The 21,028-nt window shown below is 41.9% G+C and overlaps 1 protein-coding gene across 2 annotated transcripts in view; it reads right to left on the minus strand.

Annotated features, from left to right (window-relative positions):
• Positions 1-1,344: 1,344 nt before the first annotated feature.
• CDK5RAP2 (CDK5 regulatory subunit associated protein 2) overlaps positions 1,345-21,028 on the minus strand; it is a 70,517-nt gene continuing 50,833 nt past the window's right edge. The window contains exons 27-39 of one of the 2 annotated variants that reach the window (XM_030286453.4): positions 20,261-20,309; positions 19,323-19,507; positions 18,070-18,195; positions 14,301-14,417; positions 13,847-14,036; positions 13,515-13,636; positions 11,924-12,157; positions 10,884-10,964; positions 10,537-10,790; positions 7,809-7,955; positions 5,767-5,905; positions 2,788-2,834; positions 1,345-1,992 (exon numbers count right to left, since the gene is read on the minus strand). In XM_030286453.4, the coding sequence (XP_030142313.4) occupies positions 1,933-1,992; positions 2,788-2,834; positions 5,767-5,905; positions 7,809-7,955; positions 10,537-10,790; positions 10,884-10,964; positions 11,924-12,157; positions 13,515-13,636; positions 13,847-14,036; positions 14,301-14,417; positions 18,070-18,195; positions 19,323-19,507; positions 20,261-20,309 (1,751 nt within the window). In that variant the 3' untranslated portion in view covers positions 1,345-1,932. The remainder of the gene's footprint in view (positions 1,993-2,787; positions 2,835-5,766; positions 5,906-7,808; positions 7,956-10,536; positions 10,791-10,883; positions 10,965-11,923; positions 12,158-13,514; positions 13,637-13,846; positions 14,037-14,300; positions 14,418-18,069; positions 18,196-19,322; positions 19,508-20,260; positions 20,310-21,028) is intronic. The other variant, XM_030286455.4, reaches the window with a different exon arrangement.

The following is a 21,028-nucleotide window of genomic DNA, read 5'->3' on the forward strand; positions in this document are numbered from 1 at the left end:
GCTCCTCATGCACAGAGCACCTCCCAGAATTAATTCCCAAAAACCCAGGGACACGGGCTCTGCATGCACAGAGCACCTCCCAGACACCAGGAATTCATTCCCAAAAACTCAGGGATACAGGCTCCTCATGCACAGAGCACCTCCCAGAATTATGTCCCAAAAACTCAGGGACATGGGCTGGGCTCTGCATGCACAGAGCACCTCCCACACACCCAGAATTAATTCCAGGAAAAGTCAGGGACATGGGCTGGGCTCCTTATGCACAGAGCACCTCCCAGAATTAATTCCCAAAAACTCAGGGACATGGGCTGGGCTCCTTATGCACAGAGCACCTCCCAGAATTATGTCCCAAAAACTCAGGGTCATGGGCTCTGCATGCACAGAGCATCTCCTAGAACATGACACTTCCAGGAAGGCTGTGGGACCCCCACTAAATCCATTTGTGAGCTTCAGAGAAGGTCTGGGCTGGGAAATTAAACAGCAGGGACCATGGGGAGAGGCACCCTGGAAGTGCAAGGTTTTAGGGTGGCTTTCTCCAAAAAAATCCCCACTCACAGGGGCTGTGGGGAAGGAAGGGATGGGAGGGACCATCCCCAGTGCAGATAATCTGTGGAGGAAGGGCTGGGAGCTGCTCAGCCTGGATGAGAGGAGGGTCTGGGGTGATCCAGAACCAGAGGGAAGCAAAGAGAAAAGATGGGACAGAGACTCTTTACACGGGCCTCAAATGATAGGACAAAGGAGATTGGCTTTAAACTGAGAGACAGGAGGTTTACATTGGATATGAGGAAATATTTCTTCCCTGGAAGCTGTGGAAGGGTCCCAGGCCAGGCTGGGAGCGCCCTGGGGCAGAAGGAGGTGTCCCTGCCATGGCAGGGGTGGGGTGGGATGGGATTGCAGGTCCTTTCTCCCCATGTGCAGGGAACAGTCCCAGCTCAGGGGTGGGTGAAGTTCCAGCTCTCCCCACCTTCAGAGCACAAACTCAAGAGTTTTGTGGCAGCCCATTACAAAATAGCAAAATCCAAGGGCCAATATAACCCCAATCCTGTATTGGGATCTCCCAGTGCTTGGATGCCAAGGGCAAATTTCCTTGTGCAATGGGGATGTCATCAGCTTGAGGGGGGAAAGACATCGTGTGCTGTGTAAAATCAGTTCAATAAAGTCATGCTTGCACCACAAACTCTGCTTTTGTAACCAAAAATCACTTCAAATTATGGTCTTGTTAATGTTAAACTGAACTATTTTCCCAGTTCACTTTGTGTCACTCAGGAAATAAATGATCTGATGTGGCTGCTTTGGTCAGTAATGACTGAAGTCTGAGGTTTTAAACAAAATAACACTAACACATTTGTGATTATTTTTCATTTTAATTGTCTGATTCTAAGTAACATTTTCAGACACACCATCAGTCTAAGTACCTAACACAATGCCCAGCATCAGGCAGCTTCCAGAAGAACCTTCCAAAGATGGTTTAAATGCTTTAAAATATTTAACATTTTTCACATTGCTACAAAACAATGACAACTGGCAGAGTATTTTTTTTAACCTACATTCTTTTAGCAGGAGAGAAACAATGGAAGGTGGATCAGATTCTTGGTTCTTTCAGGAGCTGTTTGACTAAAACAACAGTTTTACAACATGGCAAGTACAAATATAAAATTTCAAATGTGCCAACTTTAAAAAAATCTGGATTTTTCCTCCATACCTGCAGTACCTTACTTCTGTAATAAATATTAAAAACCATCTTTACATTACGGAAAATGTTAAATAAGTTATTTACCAAAAGGTGTCTCTTTTTGTCCTTTTTTTTTTTTTTGGTCAAAGGCTGATTCCATTAAAATAGCTGAACAAACATTTTTTACATCAATAAATATTAAGGCAGCACAAAGCAAACAACACTCACAAAATCAGTCTCTGTTAGCAGAACTTTCTCCTTCAGAGAATCCTTTTTTTGCTGGTGTAAGAAGGTGATTTTTGATTCTCAGCTGGTGGAACCTGGTTAGAAAAGCAATAATTATTATTATTGTACAGTACTTCAATGCCCAAGATTTGTCCCTACCCTATCCTGCTGCACAAGGATGTGCAAAAAGGAGTTCCTGTGTTCATCAGATCTTCAAATTAAAGTGGTAAGACTTCTGTAAGCAGAAATATTGTTTTATGTCATCACTTTCTAACTCAGGTAGGGCTGAGAACAGCACAGCAGCTGCAGAGGGAAATGTTGATGCTGATGGGGAGGAGGGAGAAGGGATGCATGGAAAAGGTTAGAGGAAAACCTAAGGGGGGGCTGGGAATTGTGCAATTATTCAGAGTGAGAGTGGAAGGGTGGGATTTCAGAGTCAAGGAATGGATTGCATCCTTCAGGGAGTAAAGTCTGAAAAAGAGAAATCCAATCTGAACAGGGATTACTCCCAGGGATTGAACACTCTGCACCAGCAGAGAGTGACACAGGCTCCAGCTTTTAACAAGGGTGTCTGGTGCAGCAGGCAGGTTATCAGGCTGTGATCTCCTGGAAATGAACTGCTGGGAGATGATGACAGACATGAATATTAATCTAGGGAGAGCATCAGGAAGGAGAGGGTTTAGGTGTTTATGTGGTCAGTCATAAAACTCTTAATTCAGCCATCAAACACAGCAGGCTATTTATCACACTAAACTGCTGTCACCCAGGCTTGATTAGGTAGCAAACCTAAAGCAAATCAGACTAATTCTGCAAAATACTCCTGACACAGCACTGTGTATTTCTGACTAGCAGAGACCAAGGAATTCAATAGAAAACAAAATTTTACTTACTTCCAGGTTTCCTCTAGCCTTCTTCAAGACATCATGTGTTAAAACCACTGGAAAGAAAGAGGAGATTAAAAAGAATACTGCAAGTCTTTCTAAATTCCTGTATTTGTCTTATGAGCAAACATGAAATAATGTCTGAGCAGGAGGATTCCCTCAGGACTGCAGCTCCAGAGCTCTGCCACCCCTGGAATGTCATTCCCTGCTGCTGGCCTGTGTTCCACAATCTGCTTTTCAAACCTAAGCATCCTGGAAGTGGTTTTGAAGTTTTTCTGCCACGTGAGACAGGCAAAGCTCAGCACTGCATGTACCACCCAGATCTGCACAGCCCCTGCCACACTCACCCTCCATCCAAGTCACACAGGAAGATTTTCTGCTCCCTTTAAGGGGAGATGGTGCATGGTTTAACTCCAGTTTGAGCCTTTAAGTATCCTCCTTGGGCTGGGGAGAGCAGTTAGGAGGGGGAGAAGAGGGCAGATAGCAAAAGGAGTCAGTTCAAGGACAAAGCAACCTCTCTGTGCCATGGGGAAATCAAAAACCAGTGGCCTGTCCTGAAGGGTTCCAGTTTTCTCCATTCATCCAGCCCAGTCTGTCTCTGTGGGGCCAGCAGGAGACCTCTGAATGGAGGAGAGGGTGTTTCCAAACACAAGTGGTATTTAGAAATGTCAGGTTAAATACATGAGTCTCTAATCTGTGTCAGTTCTGTAACTGCTGAAATGCACCACTCACAATCACCAATTTGATATTCCAGTCTCAAAAATAAACAATTTAGCCATAATAAAGATTTTTCATTACAACAATAAGAAGCCAACAACTCCAAGGGTAGAGCTGTCACGAGATAATTACACCCCTGGCAGATTACTGCAATTTGGCACTGCATTGTTCCATGCTCAGAGGTTCAGATGAGGTTTATAAGCAATGAGCTCTCTCGCCAGAGAGATCACACAGAAGACTCTGAGCCACAAGAATGTTCCAGTCTCTGCCTCTAAATATATTTAGGAATGTTCAGCTACATAACAGAGGGAACCTGAATATCCTCACTGGAGCAGGCAGGTAAGAGGATGTGTGCAGAATGAAGGCAGCAAGGTCACCCACTGCAGCACTTTTCCCTTCTTGCTAGCAAAAGGAGAAGGGAAGAAATCTCTAAACTGAGGGAAGCAACCTAATAAAATCCAGCAGCTTCAGGTAGTTCACCAGTTTTGCCGTAGGCTTGGACAAGAATTTGTGTACAGATGCAAATCAGAAACATTTCTGAAATTGCTCTTTTAAAACAAAGGCAACTCAACATCCATAATTCCCATAATCAACGAAACTTGGAGAAAATCACATCCAGGTCCTTTTGTGTGGCAGAGTGCTCACTGCTCAGAAGAGCTCTGCTAGTAAACTCATTTCACCTGGCAAACTAGATTTTTCTAAATCAAAACTCTTAAATTCAGCCAATGATGAGGATTTGGAAGCTGTGCCACTGCTGGCACAGCTGCTGCTCTCCAAGCAGAGATTTGCTTTACAGAGATTTCAGAAAATGCACGTTTCAATTTCTCAGCACCTCGCTCAGAGGAGGCTGAATGCCCTAAAGAAAAAGTGAGCAAATTTAGGGCAACAGGCACTGTTTGCTTTAGGGAAGTGTGGGTGGGTGAGGTGGTTCAGGGATAACATTTTAGCTGTAAGGGTAAAATCAGTTGATTTATACCCAGCCTAACTCTGAAATGACTCAGTGTGTCTAAGATGACACTGGAACTGGACAAACCAGACCACTCAATCTACCCCAGGGATATTATTTGGAAAGACATAATAGAATTGCTTTGATTTTCACATGATGACCCCAAACTGAGCTATTTGACTCTACAACCTGAACAAAACATTATTTATGATACAATAGAAGTAATTTGTACACATATAATATAGCAATTTTGAAAGAAGTGACCAAACACCAGCCCATAAATGCTTGAAACACCAAAAATCTGCAGGCAGAAGGAAGATATGTGGGCCTTAGATATAAAAATTATAGGCTGTGGAGCAAAATAAGATTTATCACTCTACATTCCATTTAACTAACTTGAGTAACATATGATATTACAGATAGTTCTATAACTTTGTATGGCGTGGAAAATTTTCCAGTCTAGATTAATTACTGATAACACAAGTGCCACTCCAGCAAGGACTAATGAGCCATTCAGTCCCACCACTTCAGAGGAGGCAAGAATGGATTTTATTTTTATTTTTTTACAGAAGAAAATGAACTCCTCCTCCCACAATACACATACTGCTGTAGCAGGAAGGTAGAGGAGAGTTCATTCAGATCTCTTCTGGTGAGTGATTAAAGTCTAAAGCAGCAGAGATGGAGCTCTTCAAACAGGCACCTGGCTTAACACAGCTACAATACTCCCTATGTCCCACTTGTTTTCATGTTTCCAGATAATTTTCTAGTCATGGGCCACTAAGGGTAAAATATAATTCCACAGCATGCCCTAATTTTTTTTTTTAAAAATTACTCATAGCAAGATTTTGTTTCCCTTATTCTGAGCTTGTTCTCCTGCACTTCTCAGTCTGGTGCAGAGCACTGACAGAGCTCCTTGCAGGGCAGTACCTCAGAAAATGTAAAAGCCTAAACCCATATTTATTAAGACTGAAGCAAAATCACAATTTTGACAATGTCAAAAACTTTGGCTGAGAATGTTTACAGCAAACAGAAACTTTGCCTCTGGCCAAAGCTGTTGTAAACCAGAAAGGAGGATGCAAAATGGAATAACCCAAGTAGGAATTAGTGGCATCTGCATGGATTGATACATTATCAGTGATTTGTGTAAAGCCATGAACAGCTTCCCATGATACTCTCTACAGCCTTTGTGTTGGAGTGAGGCTCCATCAGCTCAGCACAGCCTGAGCCTGCTTGTCACAGCTGGGGCACACCAGGGAATACCAATTTTAAAGGTAGCCACAGCCTACAGAAATAGAATCAGAATTATGATTAAAACACACACTCACACTGGTCAATGATGACTTTCTCCATGTTTTCCTTCAGCTGGTTTGTGGAGTGCAGGCGTTTCACTGTGCTGTGCAACTTCTTCTCTTGCTCAGACAGTTTCTTACGTAACCTAAATATTTCTGCTTTCATTCCTTCATCCTAAATTGAGAGAAGAAAGTCAGATATTGAACTACTGGCTAAAAGTACTTCCTACACTGGGAATTGCTCAATACTTTTGGACAAGCACCCTCAAGCTTCCTTGGAGTACCAATAACTCAGAGGAGGGGAGGACCATCACTGACTCCTGTCCTTTCTCCTTCACATCCCCCATGACATGAGATTCTGTGATACAACTACAATTCTTAGATGGAATTTAGTGCAAGTAATTTTTCTCTTAGACTGAGGCAAGTCTATTAGACTGGTGCCTGTTTTTGTTCTGAACTAGAAAAGCTAAGGAAGGCCAGTGCCAAGGGATCAGTGCCCTGGCTGCCAGGTTCAGAATTCCAGCCTCCTCCTTGCGTTCTGCTAATGGCTGATGCTGCCTCTGTCACAGGGCCAAAAGGCACTGGGACAGTTTAATTGCAAGATTATTTGACAGCATCATTATTAAGGTTCAGTTTTCACCACCAATCCCAACAAAGTTCTGGTCAGTGACTTATAAAACAGAACTGTGAGAAGCCCTGGCACACCTGCCAGTGTCACTGATTTGGGTCCTTGTGCAGATTTAAGTTTGGACTTTTTTTTTCTTGTTGTACCACTTGTTAAGTAATAAAACTTCTAGAATTTGCCCACACTATTTATCTCTGTAGAAGAAATGATTACTCCCAATTCCTGTGGGGCTGCAGAGAAGACACTGAATACTCAGAGTTTTTTAGAACCCAAACTTCAACAGAGAGAGATTCTTTCATAATCTGCATTTAAGACATCAGGAGCAATCTAATATCCTTAAGATCAGGGGGTGTTAGATAAAAACTCCAGAAAAAATTCCATTAGGCTCTAATTAGGAGCATCCTGTGAATTCAGACCCCCACACACATTAAGATCAGCCTTGCAGAAGTGACTGGTCCAATCAAGGTTCAGATCAGTGACAGGAAAGCAGGAGATGCATCCTCCCCACATCCTGAAAGCCCTGTGTGGGTGAGAGATGTTCAGTCCCTGCAATCCAGACCAGCATGGAGCTGTCTGCATGGATTACACACACATGAGGATAAAAATGGAAGTACACACTCTTGCCAAGGCATCCCAAATCTGGAGCTGAAACATCCGTGAATGTATCCGACAGCAAACTTCACTCCCACTGCTTTTGTGATTTCATGTATTTAAGGGTGCTAAAAAATATCACCAAAAATGTTATGAAATTATATAGAAATGTCTGTTTTCCCAAAGTTTGAGGGGTTTTTCAGAAATATTCTGCTTCCCTTAATAAACACATACAAAAACCTCAGTGAAATCACTTCAGACTTATTTTAAAGCCAGGGTTTGAAACTGTTTCAATGCTGAGTGGTGATATTCTGACAGCAGAGATATTTCATTCCTCATTTAGTTTACTTTTATGCATTTGCATAGTGCAATCCTTTTTAGTTAAAGTGTTATAAAACATGTCTTGGGGTTTTGTCACACTTTTACAAAAGCTTCTTCTTTTACCACTTTGGCATCAAGAACATAAAAGGAAATGTAGCTGAGATTACATCAAAGTTGCTGATGTTTCTCTTCTTACCAATACACACAGAATCAAATTGAATTTGGTTCAAGTAACAGGGAGCCCAAACCTTTTCTTACTGAGGTAGAGCATTTGCCACCTCCCTGGATTTCCTGAATCTCGTGTAACAATCTTAGCTATTCCATTTTTATTACAAAGTATGTTGTAAATGAACACCTGGCCATCCAACATCACCAGGACAAACTCAGCCCTACACTAAATCCGTGTGTCTGGAGACTGGGGGCATGATTCTCCAAAGATTCTCCCAAATGCACATCTGGAACTGCTGCATCTTCCTGGAGACATTCCCACAGTCCCAAAAACCACCCCAAACCCCCAGGCAAAGATGAAGCCCAGCAGTACCTGAATGCCCTGAGCAGTACCATGAGCAGCTTTCAGGGGAAGAGAAACTCTCCAGAGAAGCTTCAGGGAACGTGCAGCCTCTTCCAAAATCTGCTGTACTGTGTGAGTGCTTGTGGAAAAGCCATGCAGAGATGCTTGTTCTGGTACCTGTATCACAGGATTAGAGACATTTTATATTTTATACTTAAACCATTATGAAAATGTAATCTTAATTAATGGGTTTAATCCAGCTGGTGTGATTTCATATTGAAGATAATGTACACAGCCATTGTGTGCCATAAAAACTAATCTGTTAGTTAACAAAGGCTGCTGAATTATGTATTATGTGAGAATTTCAGTGAGGGAGGGGATTTATCCTAATCAATAACCATGATTAACAATACATTATATTTACTAGATTTGCTATGCCACATGGTAACACTTGGCAACTGTCTTCTTTCTTCATTTGCATTTTGTGTCATGTTATTTGAAAGTCAATGATTACAGACATCAATTTAAGCAATATAGATGTTTCTTCCTTAGCAGACCCTTTAAACTGTTCCATTTAATGCTAAAATCACTATCAGGGTACACATAAAATGTTTTCCTCTGCTGACAGATGAGAAACCAAATGGAAGAAATTGCATAAATGTGAAATAAAGGAGGGAAAGAATGTGAGGGGAGCAAATGAATTACCAAAGCAATGGTGCTACAGAAGGGAGGAGGGTAATGAAAAAAAAGCATTTGCAGTTCCTGCCCCATGCAGGATACAATCTGAGTATTTATTTAGCATTGTTATCAAACCAGAATCCTCTTGTCACATAAAATATCCCATTTGCTAAGTAGTCTGAAACTTCAGTGATGTAAAGCTTGATTAGAAAACTGCACATTGTGGAACTTACTGCTTTTATCTTTACACCAAGAAAACAAGTTTAAAACTTAGAGAGATTACTTTTTCAGTCATTATCAGTATGTTAACTAGGTCATTGGGAAATATATGATACTTCAGAGAGTCTTAAGTGTCATTCAGGCATCATTTGACTGCGTGAGCACACATGTGATACCACAAAAAGAATTTCAGAATTGTTGCAGACTGCACCTTCAACAGCTTCACTAATTATAACTGCAAAAATAAGTAGCACGAATTTATCCCTGCAGTTAAGACCTTCTGTTTTCTGAAGAGCAGTAAGCACAGTTTTTACAGCATTTATATTATCATAAAATCATAGGGGTGAAAAGGACCTTCATTAGACACTTAGTTTCCTCTCCCTCTCCAAGGCAGGAAAGCATTACATGAAATTTTTTAAACATTGGCATAATCTATTCTCAAAACTGCCTCCAGTCAGTGTCTCTGAGCACCCTCCATGCCAGTGGTTCATTATTTCTACCACTGGCTGCTGTTTTCCATGCCTGATCCAGGCCCTTCCTGCTGGGGTTTAAGTTTCTTAGTTCCTTATTAGACCCACAGATCTGCACAGATTGTTCCTTCCCTTTAATTGAAGCTTGTAGGCAAATGTGTCTTTTTGAACCACCCCAAATATGCCATCATTAACTGTGTCCAAAAATTAATATTACATAAGAGAAAATTAGCAGAAGTAAACACTAAATAGTTCTCCTATTCTAGACAAAAAGGACTGAGGTTATTCAAGACAAAATAAACATTTTATTGGTGAAGCATCCTTAAGAGTGCAGCAAGAGCACCATGAGTGCTAACACTGTCAGAATGAAGAAAGGATGATACACTGAGTCCTAGAAGACAGTAATTGATCATTAATTAAATATTCAAGGTTTCGGACTAGCTTATGATATTGTTAAATGTTCACCTGATAACCAGGAAGTGGAAAAATTACAAAAAATCTTCCCTGAAATATGAATGTAATATGAAACAAGCCTCATCAGCACACATCAGTCTTTAATGTAGTTATAACCTCATGCTACTAAAAGGCTGAATTCAAGTAAGAGGAGAACATTATCAGCTCTGTATCACATTTCTTTTAATTGTCTCGTATTTCCTGGGTTTATCTCCAGCCTTCATTATATGAAAATACTAATTATTTTTATTATTAGGTTACTTTTACACACCCCTAGTTTAAACCCTCTCTACAGCATTTTAGATTTTTACCTGGGGTTTTCTGCTGCTGCTTTTGTTTGGCTTTTTTATCATTTCCAGCACTACAAACACCAATTTCCATAGCAAAACCAAGCAGTTTTACCTCATTTAAAGCCAGAACTGAAAGGGAGATTGCTCAAAGGCCTAGAATTAACTACCTCAGAATCACACTGAGTCCATCTAGATGATGACTGTGCCAAGCTTGAGGCACCCTCAGTTATTCAGTCAATTCTTCCCTTCTCGCTATTCTGCACCTCTGGGTAAAATCCACCCTCCTTTGGAGGATTTCAGTGCTCACCTTTGATATTTCCCCCCCTCTCAGCCCCTAAATTATCAGGCTAGCCCAGAGAGCCGAGGCTTTGAGGGGAGGAACATCAGGAGATGGCAAAGATTTCCAAAAGAGGCTCTTACCCTGATGTATGTTGTCCAGCTCTCTTTATTCTGTGATGTCCAAGGGAAAGAGTGGGGCAAAGAGAACGAACAGGAAGGGTCAGGGGTTTATCCAGGCTTTGGACAGGGAGGGCTTCTTGGCTCTCCACCAACCCTGTCAGGGCAGGAAGGAGGGGTCCAGGGTTATCTGATCAGTCACAGGGAATGGGGAATGGGGAAAATGCATGTCCTGAGCACAGTGTAACACACCTTTACTCCAGGCTCCTGCAGCTTGGTGCCAGTGACCTCTCTGAGGGCAATCTCCATGTCTGCCAGCACCTGCTGCCCCTCTGAGATCTGTTTCCTCAGGGCATCGTAGTCCTCGATGAGGCCCAGGACGTGGCGGCCGTTCCTGTCCGCCCACATCCGATGGCCGGGCACCAGGCGTGGGGTGCACGTCCTGCTGGAGCCCGAGGTGCTGCTGCACACGGAGGCACTGTCACCCTCAGGGGCTGCCTCAGTACCTGGGACAGAAAAATCAGCTCGTTTTTTTATCCTCATACAAAAAAATAACAATTAATTTGCACTTGACTGCTGTTAAACGGGGCTGGGTGTACCTGGTTTCTCTGCTGGAATGCAGCGCCCCTTCTGCAGCTCACCAATGTTTCTCCTGGCAGCAGGGCAGTGGCAGAGATTTTCTACATATAAAAAGGGAGAAGGAAATGTATTATTACATTTTAAAAACCCCTCCCAGCTCTTCAGTTTTTTTATTGCTGATGCTACACTTGGCCTCTGGAAGCAGGGAAAACCAGCTGATTTTTCTAGTGGCATGCCATAGATCTTCCATTTACCCACTTTTATACCTGAGCAGCTATCCAAATTCTAGGTTTCTCCCAAAATCAAGTCATATTAAAAAATCTAAAATACATCCTGATGAAAATATTTTGTTACCAAATAAAAGCTTCCCATTAACTCCACAAGAAGTAGGACACTTTTCTCAGCTGTAACAGACTAAAGATTATCTCTATATTCCTCCTTCAGAACTTCCACATTCCCTAAGCAACCATGAGAAAAGTACATCTAAAAAACTCAGCTGCTGACATTCCAGGGTATCTTTCTGGTCCATGTGGCTGTATCTAGGTGTATGGAAAGCTGTTACTGTGCAGAGCACTTTAAGGAGGAAGATTCTTGTGCCCTCTGTATCCCATGTACATCAATATTGGAACAATAAACTAACCCTGGCTGTAAACATTACACTTCCCTTTATTTGCTAAAACAGCATCACTTAACAGTGATTGAAATAAAGGTAAAATATTCCTCAAGGGCAAAGAGGGGACAACTGATTTATCCAGAGCCCACTTAGTGCACTTATTGATCATTCTTGAGTAATACCCACTCACCCTTAGCAAACACTACAGAGCTCAGCAGTGAAAGAAAAACCCCCCCAGGTAAGCAAAATTTATGGCAATTTACTGCAGGCATCCTCCCATCCCAGATGCTTTGCTTGGATGCAAAGGAAGCACCAGCTGCTCTAGGACAGTGCAGTGTGCACTTCACACTCTGCTCTAGCAGCAGAGGGATTTGAGGAGAGCTGCTGTGGTTTGAGGCTGTAAGAGGCACAGGTTCTGCAGTAGCCAAAGCACACAGAGCATAGTACCATCCAGTGGGCCTGCCTTCAGCAGACACTTGATATTAACAGCTGACACTGGGCCCTCTTCCTCTCTCTTCCCTTTGGAAAGCTGCTCTTCTAATTTTTCATGCAAAGACTTGTTGGTATCTATGCTCCTCTCCAGCTGCACTCTCAGGCTCTGGATTTCAGCCAGCAGTTCGTGTAAATCGAGTGGATTTTTCTGATCTTTCTGGAATTCTTCTGAGGCATCACATCTGGGATCTGAGACAATTTCAAAAGAAACATTCAAACATCTCTAACAATTAAAATAACATTACCCACCAGAACACTCAGCAAGTAAGTTATAGCCAGTGCTATCCTCAATATTAAGAACTACAAACAGCATTAAGATAATGGTTTGACGAAAAAAAGCATGTCTTAATTGCTTCTACCCTTGAAAGATTTAAAGAGCTGAATTTTTTTTTTACTTTGTCCATAAAAGCTACTATGTCTCCTGCGAAAAGCTAAAAAATTAGATAAAAGGAGAATGAAGAGGATTTACAAAATGTGAAGTGCAGTAATGCACAGTCTGGGGAAAGGAAAAGGAATGGGGAACATCAGAGTGTGGAGGAGGGACAGAGTAGAACTGGGAGTTTAATTTTATACACCGAAGGAAAAAGAAAACAGTGATCACCGGGCAACCAGAGGAACAAATCTGAACCTGAGAAAAGCAAGGGCTGTGTTTGCCTTCTCACAGAAAGAGATCAGTACACAAACACCTCCTGCTGAAACCCAACTGTTGAGGGTGTTCTCCAGACAGTGGGAAGGGGCTCAGCTGCATGAGGAGGGTGCTGCCCCTCCCTAATGGCTTCAGGAATTCTGCAAGGAGAATCCCTTCCACCCCGAGCCAGCTCTGCCTCAAAGCCTCGAGCCTACAGGGCTCCTCTGCTGCAGCCAGGCAGCAAAACCAGTGGCTGCAGGGCATAGCACTTGGAGCAGCAGGGAGAAAATATCAACTTTTAGGAACTTCCAGTGGGAAGTTTGCTGGATGTGGTAAGGGCTTTTCAGCAATGAACAGCATCCCACTCTTTACCTCAGCACACCAACAGCTACGTGGTGGCACAGCTTCCTTCCAAGGGGAGAAAGAACTCTATAGTGAGGTATAGTCCTCCTCTCACCTTCACTGAGAGCAAAGTGGATGTGAAATTAATGAACACCTAATTCAGAAAGCAGTGCCAACACTTCTGCCAACCCCAGGGAGAAGCCTCTCCCCACCACCTTCAGCCAAGAGAAAGAAGAAGCTACCTGGGTAAGCAGCAGGATTTTAGAAGACAAGTAAACAGCTAAGATCCCCAGGAAACTCATCCAGCCTGAGCCACTAAGTCTTCAATTCTGGTTTTTAGCTTAGCTAGAAAGATAAAGGAAACCTGGGGGTGTCTAGTCAACATCTAACACACCTCAGGCCTGCAGTCACTCCGAGGAGAAAGCACCTGAGCAGCAGGCTGTCAGTTCTCTTTGCAGAGCAGACACAAGCAGAAGCAAAGGAACAGTGACCCAGCCCTCCTGGCCTTTAACAAGAGCATGTCCAGAGGGAAGAGGTGCAAGGGCAAAGGGCACAGAGACAACTGTGCATTTATACCTGTTCCCTTCTTTCTTGCTTCTTCCAGCTTCTCATAAACTTTGATCTCAGTCCGCAGCGACTGCAGCAACTTCTCATTCTCAGAGATCTGATGCTGCTTTACATTAATTTCTGTTTGCAACCTGTTAAATCCCAATAAACAGCCAAGTTAAATTCTGATTTTTCTTTTTGCAAAATCTAAAATCCATTCCTCTTTCGCTCCATAATTCTTCCCTTGCCTTTTGAATAGATCCATGCCCCTCATTAATGTTAATGGCTGTGGCTAAACACATGCCTGTCACACTGACAACTTCTTCTCTAAATGAATGTTTAAACGTGGACACAATCAATACCTGTTCAGTTCATTGCGACTGCTGTAAATTTGACATGTCAGGTATCTGATTTCATCTTCCTTTTGGCAAATTTGCTTTTGCAACTTTTCGTTTTCTTTCTTTGTGCATTCATGGTCCTCATGAAGATGCTCAATGATTGCATTCTTCTTAGAAAGAGATTCTCTTAACTTTTCATTTTCCTTTTGTTTATCTGAAACAAGAAGAAACACAAGGTATCTGCAATGCCCACAATGCACTAAGGCTATGATTTTTAACTAAATCAGCTTTTTCAGAGACTATCCAGCTGCTACTCCATTATTGCTAATCCCAGTTTGAATGCTTATGGTTGAGCATGGAATTTCAGGGGTGCAAAGAATGGTTAAGTCAATTTAATGAGTGGACTGTGAATATTTTATTGTTTTCTGATCTGGGATGAGTTGCAGGCTACTCTGTAAAGAACAGTTTACATTTTTACCTCTAGATCCTTTTGCTAGCATTGCATTCAGAACTTGATTTTGCTTCCTCAGGAAATGTATTTCAGAAGTCAGGGAATTATGCTGCTCTGAGCCATGGATAAAAATGTTTGCAGAACCTATAAATATATACATAAAAGATGATTTATGAGTCATCTCTAGGTCATTAAAGATTAAACTTTCCAGACAAGAACAATTTAAAAAATTGCAGAAAAACATGCTATAAAAGCTATTTCTCCCCTATATATTTTGAAGGTTATCACTACAGGCTAAAAGGCAGCTAAGGTTAATGCCAAGTAATCCAAAGCCCTGTGCAGCACAAGTGCCTTTCATTGCTGGGCAACCATTACTAAAATTGCAGAATTATCCCTGGCAGTCTTTACCTATCAGCTAAAATCCCATCAGGACAAAATGCAGGAGTATTTTGTGACATTGCTATGATTTGAAAATAAAACTGTAGGAGGGTTTACCACGTATTTTAGTCTTGCTCTGCTCATAGTCCATTGTATTTAGTGAGAGAACAATGGGATTCTACCAGCTAATCCACAGGGGTTAATGCAGGGAGGCTTGTAAATAGTCTGGTGAGAGATCTCATACCACACAGGCAAGAGAATAAGGCTGGAGTCACTGCCTTGGCCTCAGATTACAAACTCAGAGCCCGTTTATGATCACAGGGATGAAGATTTATCCCTCTTAAATCCGTGTTTCTAACATTTAGATAAATAAGCCAGTCTTGATCACCCATCTGCAGCCCTGGGGAGGAACAGGCCCCTCCAGAGCTCAGCTCAGCCTGTGTCCCCTCTCCTCACATCTCTGAGGATGAGACCCCCTGTCCTCCAAGGGCTGGATTTCCCTCCAGTACCTCCACGAGAAGCTCTGGGTAACTGGCACGAATTAAACGTCTGACTTTGACAAACGTAAGGGTGATGAATCCTGCTCTGAGGATCTTACTGCACTAGGCAAATGAATCTAAGTGCTAAATCCTGTATCCAGCCAGTTAAACCCCAGCCCAGGCAATCCTCAATGCACTGCACTGGTGCTAATCATTCCCAGTGATGTGCACTGGTGCAGCAGAGCCTGCAAAGTGCCACATCCCACTCTCAAGGTGCTGCCTCTGAAATGCAGGTCAAGGCATTGTTATTGCCCTTTGTAACCTTCTCATGGTCAGTAAAACACTTCAGGACCCACCAGAATCAAAAGCACTTTTCAGCTGATTGCTTATCCCAGTGTCTCCCACACATTAAAGCCTGAGATAAAAGTACATGAGTGTCAACTATTTGGTTAATAGAGAAATAACCAGCTGGCAAAAAAATTAGCTGAATGTATGAGGAGGATGCCTTTCAGCTCTGGCAGTTCAATTCAATTTGATGTGCTGCACTTCCTCTGAGTAATCTCATTTTATTGTAATCCCAATTGAAGCTTTTACCCACTACCTAACTGGGATGTAGTGTGCCATGATATGAACCTCTTGTCACTGCTGAAAGACTCAAAGGCTCAGGAAGCCTGGCACTAATGGCATTTTACTATCTATATGTTAAAGAGTTGAGGCAGCTATGTGAACTCAAAAGGCTTTCTCCTTTCAGACTGTAACAAAGCAATCCAAGTTGAAGTGGCAAGGCTTGATGGTCTCATCTTGATTCTAATTTAATTTATTGCCCATCACCCAGCTTTATCCTATTTGAAAAGTTATGCTATTGCAGTTCTACTGAAAGGCTTTAGAATATAACTATTGGTTATCTTACTTAATAAGGGATAATGTAGAGCCAGTGGTAATAGGGCCACAATCCCACAATTTGACCCACTATTGAGACTGCTACTTCTGTGCAGAGCCCTGCTGACATCAATTACTCTCTCCACAGAGGCAAAGGTCCATCTAACCAGAGGAAAGTGGAGCATCAGGGCCCACAATTGCAATACACTTGAGTTTTCATTCTGTTTTGTCATGAAAAAGTGAGTGCTAAGGAAGCATACCTTGAAGGTTTCAAAGGAAACACCGACTGAAAGAAAGGCACTATTGAAAATCAAAGCAATGGGGAAGGAGATATTCCCTCCCAGGGAAAGCAATAAAAAAGCATTCAAAAGCTGAAAAGAAGTCTGAGGAGAAACATCAGCTACTTATGGGTTAAAAAAAGCAAACAAACACCCTTTTAATATTAACTGCTGTTAAGAACATTTGAAACCCAGGACACTCAAAATTAAATCTTTGATTTTATTTTGAAGCCTAACATTTGATACTATTGAAGCAATTATTTTACTTCTACTTGCACTGCAAGCCTCAGCTCTACAGGAATGATGTAGTCATTACCAGCATTTGAGTCATTTATAAGATACTGGAAGCCCAAAGGCATTTAAATACTTAAAGAATCTAAATATTAAAAACAACATGGCAAGAACAGTAGGCAGATATGTGTATATACATCCATACAATATTTATCAGACAAGAATAAATCTATGCAATAACTTCTGTTGAACAAACAATTCAATATCATGAGTTTAGCAGGTTGCCATAAACAGTTAAGCATGTTACAACTCGGCCTTGTGTTTTAAAGGAAAACAAACTAAGGACATTCAGTTAAAAGCAAAAATGTTGAATGCAAGTCACAGAATGGTTTGGGTTGGAAGGGACCTTAAGGTTCAATTAGTTCCACCCCCTACCATGGCAGGGACACCTCCCACTGTCCCAGGCTGCTCCCAGCCCTGTCCAGCCTGGCCTTGGGCACTGCCAGGGATCCAGGGGCAGCCACAGCTGCTCTGGGTACCTGTGCCAGGGCCTCACATCCTCACAGGGAATAATTCCTTCCTGATATCCCATCATAACCTGCCCTCCTTCAGCTTAAGGCCATTCCCACGTGCCCTTGGGAATCCTCTCAGCTTCACTTCAGGATTTCTTTTTACACCAAAAGTCAAAGGAAGCTCATCCATCAGGGAAAAGGAGCATCACTAGCAAGAGAGCATGCGCATATCTGACAGCATGAAAGAGATCTTTGGTACAGAGAGAAACAAGAACTGAAAGAACACAGTGACAAAAAGGAGCTGCTCTAACAGGTAGCTGCTTTTTTCCTTTACTTTTCCAAATTTCTTCTGTACTCATTGGTAGATGTACTAAGGCAACAAGAAGACAGATGGAAGGCATAAGACAGTTTATAAAGAAAATATACTTTCACTGCATTAATGGATGCCCTTGCCAGAATCTTTATGAAGCTGTAAAAGAGTTGGAAGTGTTTCAGTGTGGTTATTTCACAAGCACAGAATGCCTTTCCAGCAGTGTAAATACTTCACGAATGAAATGGATGCTTTTTATCCACCTTTCCATCACTGTAAATTATCCCTGAAAGCAACCTGCCATGTGCAGGCTGCCTCCATTTAAACAACAACAGAAATGGATCATGGGGATGATGTAAAACATAATGAATCTAATGTCAATACCAGTGGAACTGAGGAAAAGGAAAGTATGTCTGTATTTATTACCTGCTTCCAGTCTGAGTAATATTGCATATTAATCAATTTTCCTATGGGGGAAAAGGTGGGAAGGAGAGAGAAGCAAAGTGTAGGAAAATACAGGGATGGGGTGCTTCAAAAGGTGCTCCAAAAGCATCTTTAGTGAAAGCTGGCTACTTGTGAGAAGTTTTAATTCCACCTCAGATCTCGGCTTTCAGAGATGCTGAACACCAGCAACAGAGAACAATGGCTCCAAACCTTTCCAGTGGCATTTGATCCCTCAGGCTCTCAGCAGGAAAGATGGATTCAGTTTCTCATTAAATGAATTCTTACCTTGATCTAGTTCCTTGTCTGTTACTTGTCTCTCAAGCTGCTTCCTCAGTCTCTCATTAGTTTTTATGGAATATTCTAAACGCTGTCTCAGGATTCTAATTTCTTGCAGATGCTCCATTAGTAACTCTAAATAAAGCAAGAGTCCACTTCTTATTTAGAGCAGATGATTGTATTCTTTTACACTATGTACTCTTGTCAAATCTAATGGGTGTTAATCCTAAAAAATGACACAGAGCTGGCAGATATTGAATATCTGACTCCACAACACTCTTCCCATACAGTGCTCAAACCATGCATTCAGTGACAACTCCTACTCTACATTCTAACTTAAACAATGGTCCAGAGTTTTAAGGCTCTTCAGATTTCTTCTTCTTACAAAATTGGAATAGATAACAATTTTATCTCCTTAAACATTCCCTGTACTGAGGAAAGAATGCAAAGGTCTGCAATGCAGCTCCACATTCTGGCTCGACACACTACCAGCACACATTTTTCATTACAACAATAGGAAGCTCCCAGAGTAACTCAGAGAGAAATTTGACTTTGACTTACACAATGCACTCCACAGTAAAGAAATCTGTTGTATCAAGTTTCATTACTGTACCTTTTCCTTCTTGCTTTGCTAGTCTACAATTTTTCTTCCATTGGCTGCAAGTTTCATCCTTCCTCAGGAGCTGCTCTGTTCTACCTGTCAGCGTGTGATGTGTCAGTTTATCCATGTCACACACTCCTGGTTTACTCTGCAATATTTCTCCCTGAACAGGATGTGCCAGCTCAGCTATTAAATTTTCATTGCTGTCAATACAGTACTGCAAGCATCACTTGTGTTTAGTGGAACTATCCAGGTCAAACATGACACCACTTATTAATTATGCAGCACTTAACAATTCTCAAGGAAACACAACACTGGCTTCTATAAAATTGGAAAATCTCTCCTTTTCCACATAATAATCTCTTGACAATTGTCTATTTTCACCTTATAACTTGTCTATTTAAAGAGTGTCTGGAGCAATGTAAAAGCTGGTAGCTTAAAACAACAAGGACACAAACTAACACACTTTATACTGCCTCAAAAGGGTAATTCAGATGGCTGCCATCTCTGTGTGCCTCATCACTGAAACTGCAATGATTATTCAAGGAACTGGAAAGCTGAGGCAGACAAACATTCTTCATTATTTCTTAATTAGTTCCCTTGTGTGTTATTTATCAGCTTTTCCCAATATCCAGCAAATCTTCCATGGGAAAAACATTACCTGGAGGAAACTTGCTTGGCAGAAGTGGCAGTGTGCTGTGCTGGCCTTGCAGGTCATGCCTGTGCTCAGGTGAGCCAAGAGGAGACTTCTCTGACAAATCAAAGTCAGACGAGCTGTGAAGAGCAGATGGCACAGGAGACTCATCCTGAAGATGCTGGTACATGGTGGCATTCTTCTCATTATTCCTTTGGCGCCAAATAAAATGGTTTAAAATATAAAAGTTATTCTATGACTTTGGAAAGCGAACAGAAGATGCCAAATTTACATCGATTTACAGGTAAATTTATGCAACAGGGCATGAAAAGCCACTGCACACCAGAGGCTGTATCAAGACTGAAATTCAGAGCTCACTGAAGTCAGCAGGAATAGTCACTGGCCCTCCAGCCTACTTTGTATTTTGCAGCACCAGGCAGTCACCTTTGTGTTCAGAGGACCTCAAGCTGCCTTGAACAGGGAGCTGAGCATTTCTGTAGCACAGAAGAATCCCAAGCTGGCAGAAAACCAACAAACACAGCACAACAACACCTGCTCTCTTCTCCTTCAGCATCACGGTGCTGTGACAATGAACTTCAGCGGGGCTGCACTGGAGTGACCCTGAGCCAGCCCCAAGGACATGGGGACACAGGGAGGGACTGTCCCCCCTGGCACCTGCACCAGGGAAATGTCTCAGCATGCACCACAGTGGAGTGTGGAACATGGTTCTTTTTGTTCATGAAAAGAACCATTCTGGTGGTACACTGCTTCTCTTTCAGTATCTCACCTGCTTGGTGAGAAGTGGGGAAAAAAGCCTTAATCTGTTTTCAATGGGTGTTTTATTAACAAAATAGATAGTAATAAGCAAACCCTGCCAAACAGCTAAACATGCTACAAAACATGGAGTATCCTTATCAACTCATGAAAAAAACATATTTTTGCTGAACATTCAGTTGCACTCTTACCTTTGAGCTAACTCATAGAGTATAGTAACTTCTGTACCTATTGATTCCCCTGTAAAGCAGAAACAGCTAATTAAAAACACATACTGAGAATTACAATTTTTTCCCCTCCATCTTATTTAGTTTAAATACAGTGGTAAATTAAGGAGAAATTAGAGGAGTCAACAGATACTAACACACTTTGAATTAGTGTCAAATGCTGTACATGACCAAAACCATTTATAGCCCAGCAACAAAGTAATAGCTTTGCTCTGGAACTCACAAAAAAATTATCAGGGACCACAGGTGCCAGATTTTACAGCCTTGGTGTTTTAATTAGCATACCTATTTGAAATAATTGTGCTACATGGCGAAAGGATTACAGGCATACGTTGTTATTACAGCTTCAATAACATTTATATAAAAGAAATTCCATTGCACTTGGATTTTTTGTGCTTGTTTTGGAGTCAGGCTAACCAGTCATCCTTAATGAAGGAGCACATACAGGATTTTGCCTGCAACATTCTCTGTGGAATTGTGTGTGAGCACAGGCACAATTCAGTGCAGGAGATCTGGACTCAGATTCTAATTTGAATATAGAAATAAGAGCTTGGTGGTGTCACCTTGGCTCCCCTTATTTTAAAATTTTTGTGCAATTAAGCAAAAGTGGCAGGGAAGAGTTGCACAGCTGAAATTTCAGGGGAATGAACTGAAGGTCAGGATGGAAATGCAGAGACAGACAGCTGCTCGTGCTTCTTCTTTACAGTCAATTCTTAGTACCCTGGATGTTCT

This window comes from Taeniopygia guttata, chromosome 17, assembly GCF_048771995.1.
Source record: "Taeniopygia guttata chromosome 17, bTaeGut7.mat, whole genome shotgun sequence".
Classification (NCBI taxonomy): domain Eukaryota; kingdom Metazoa; phylum Chordata; class Aves; order Passeriformes; family Estrildidae; genus Taeniopygia; species Taeniopygia guttata.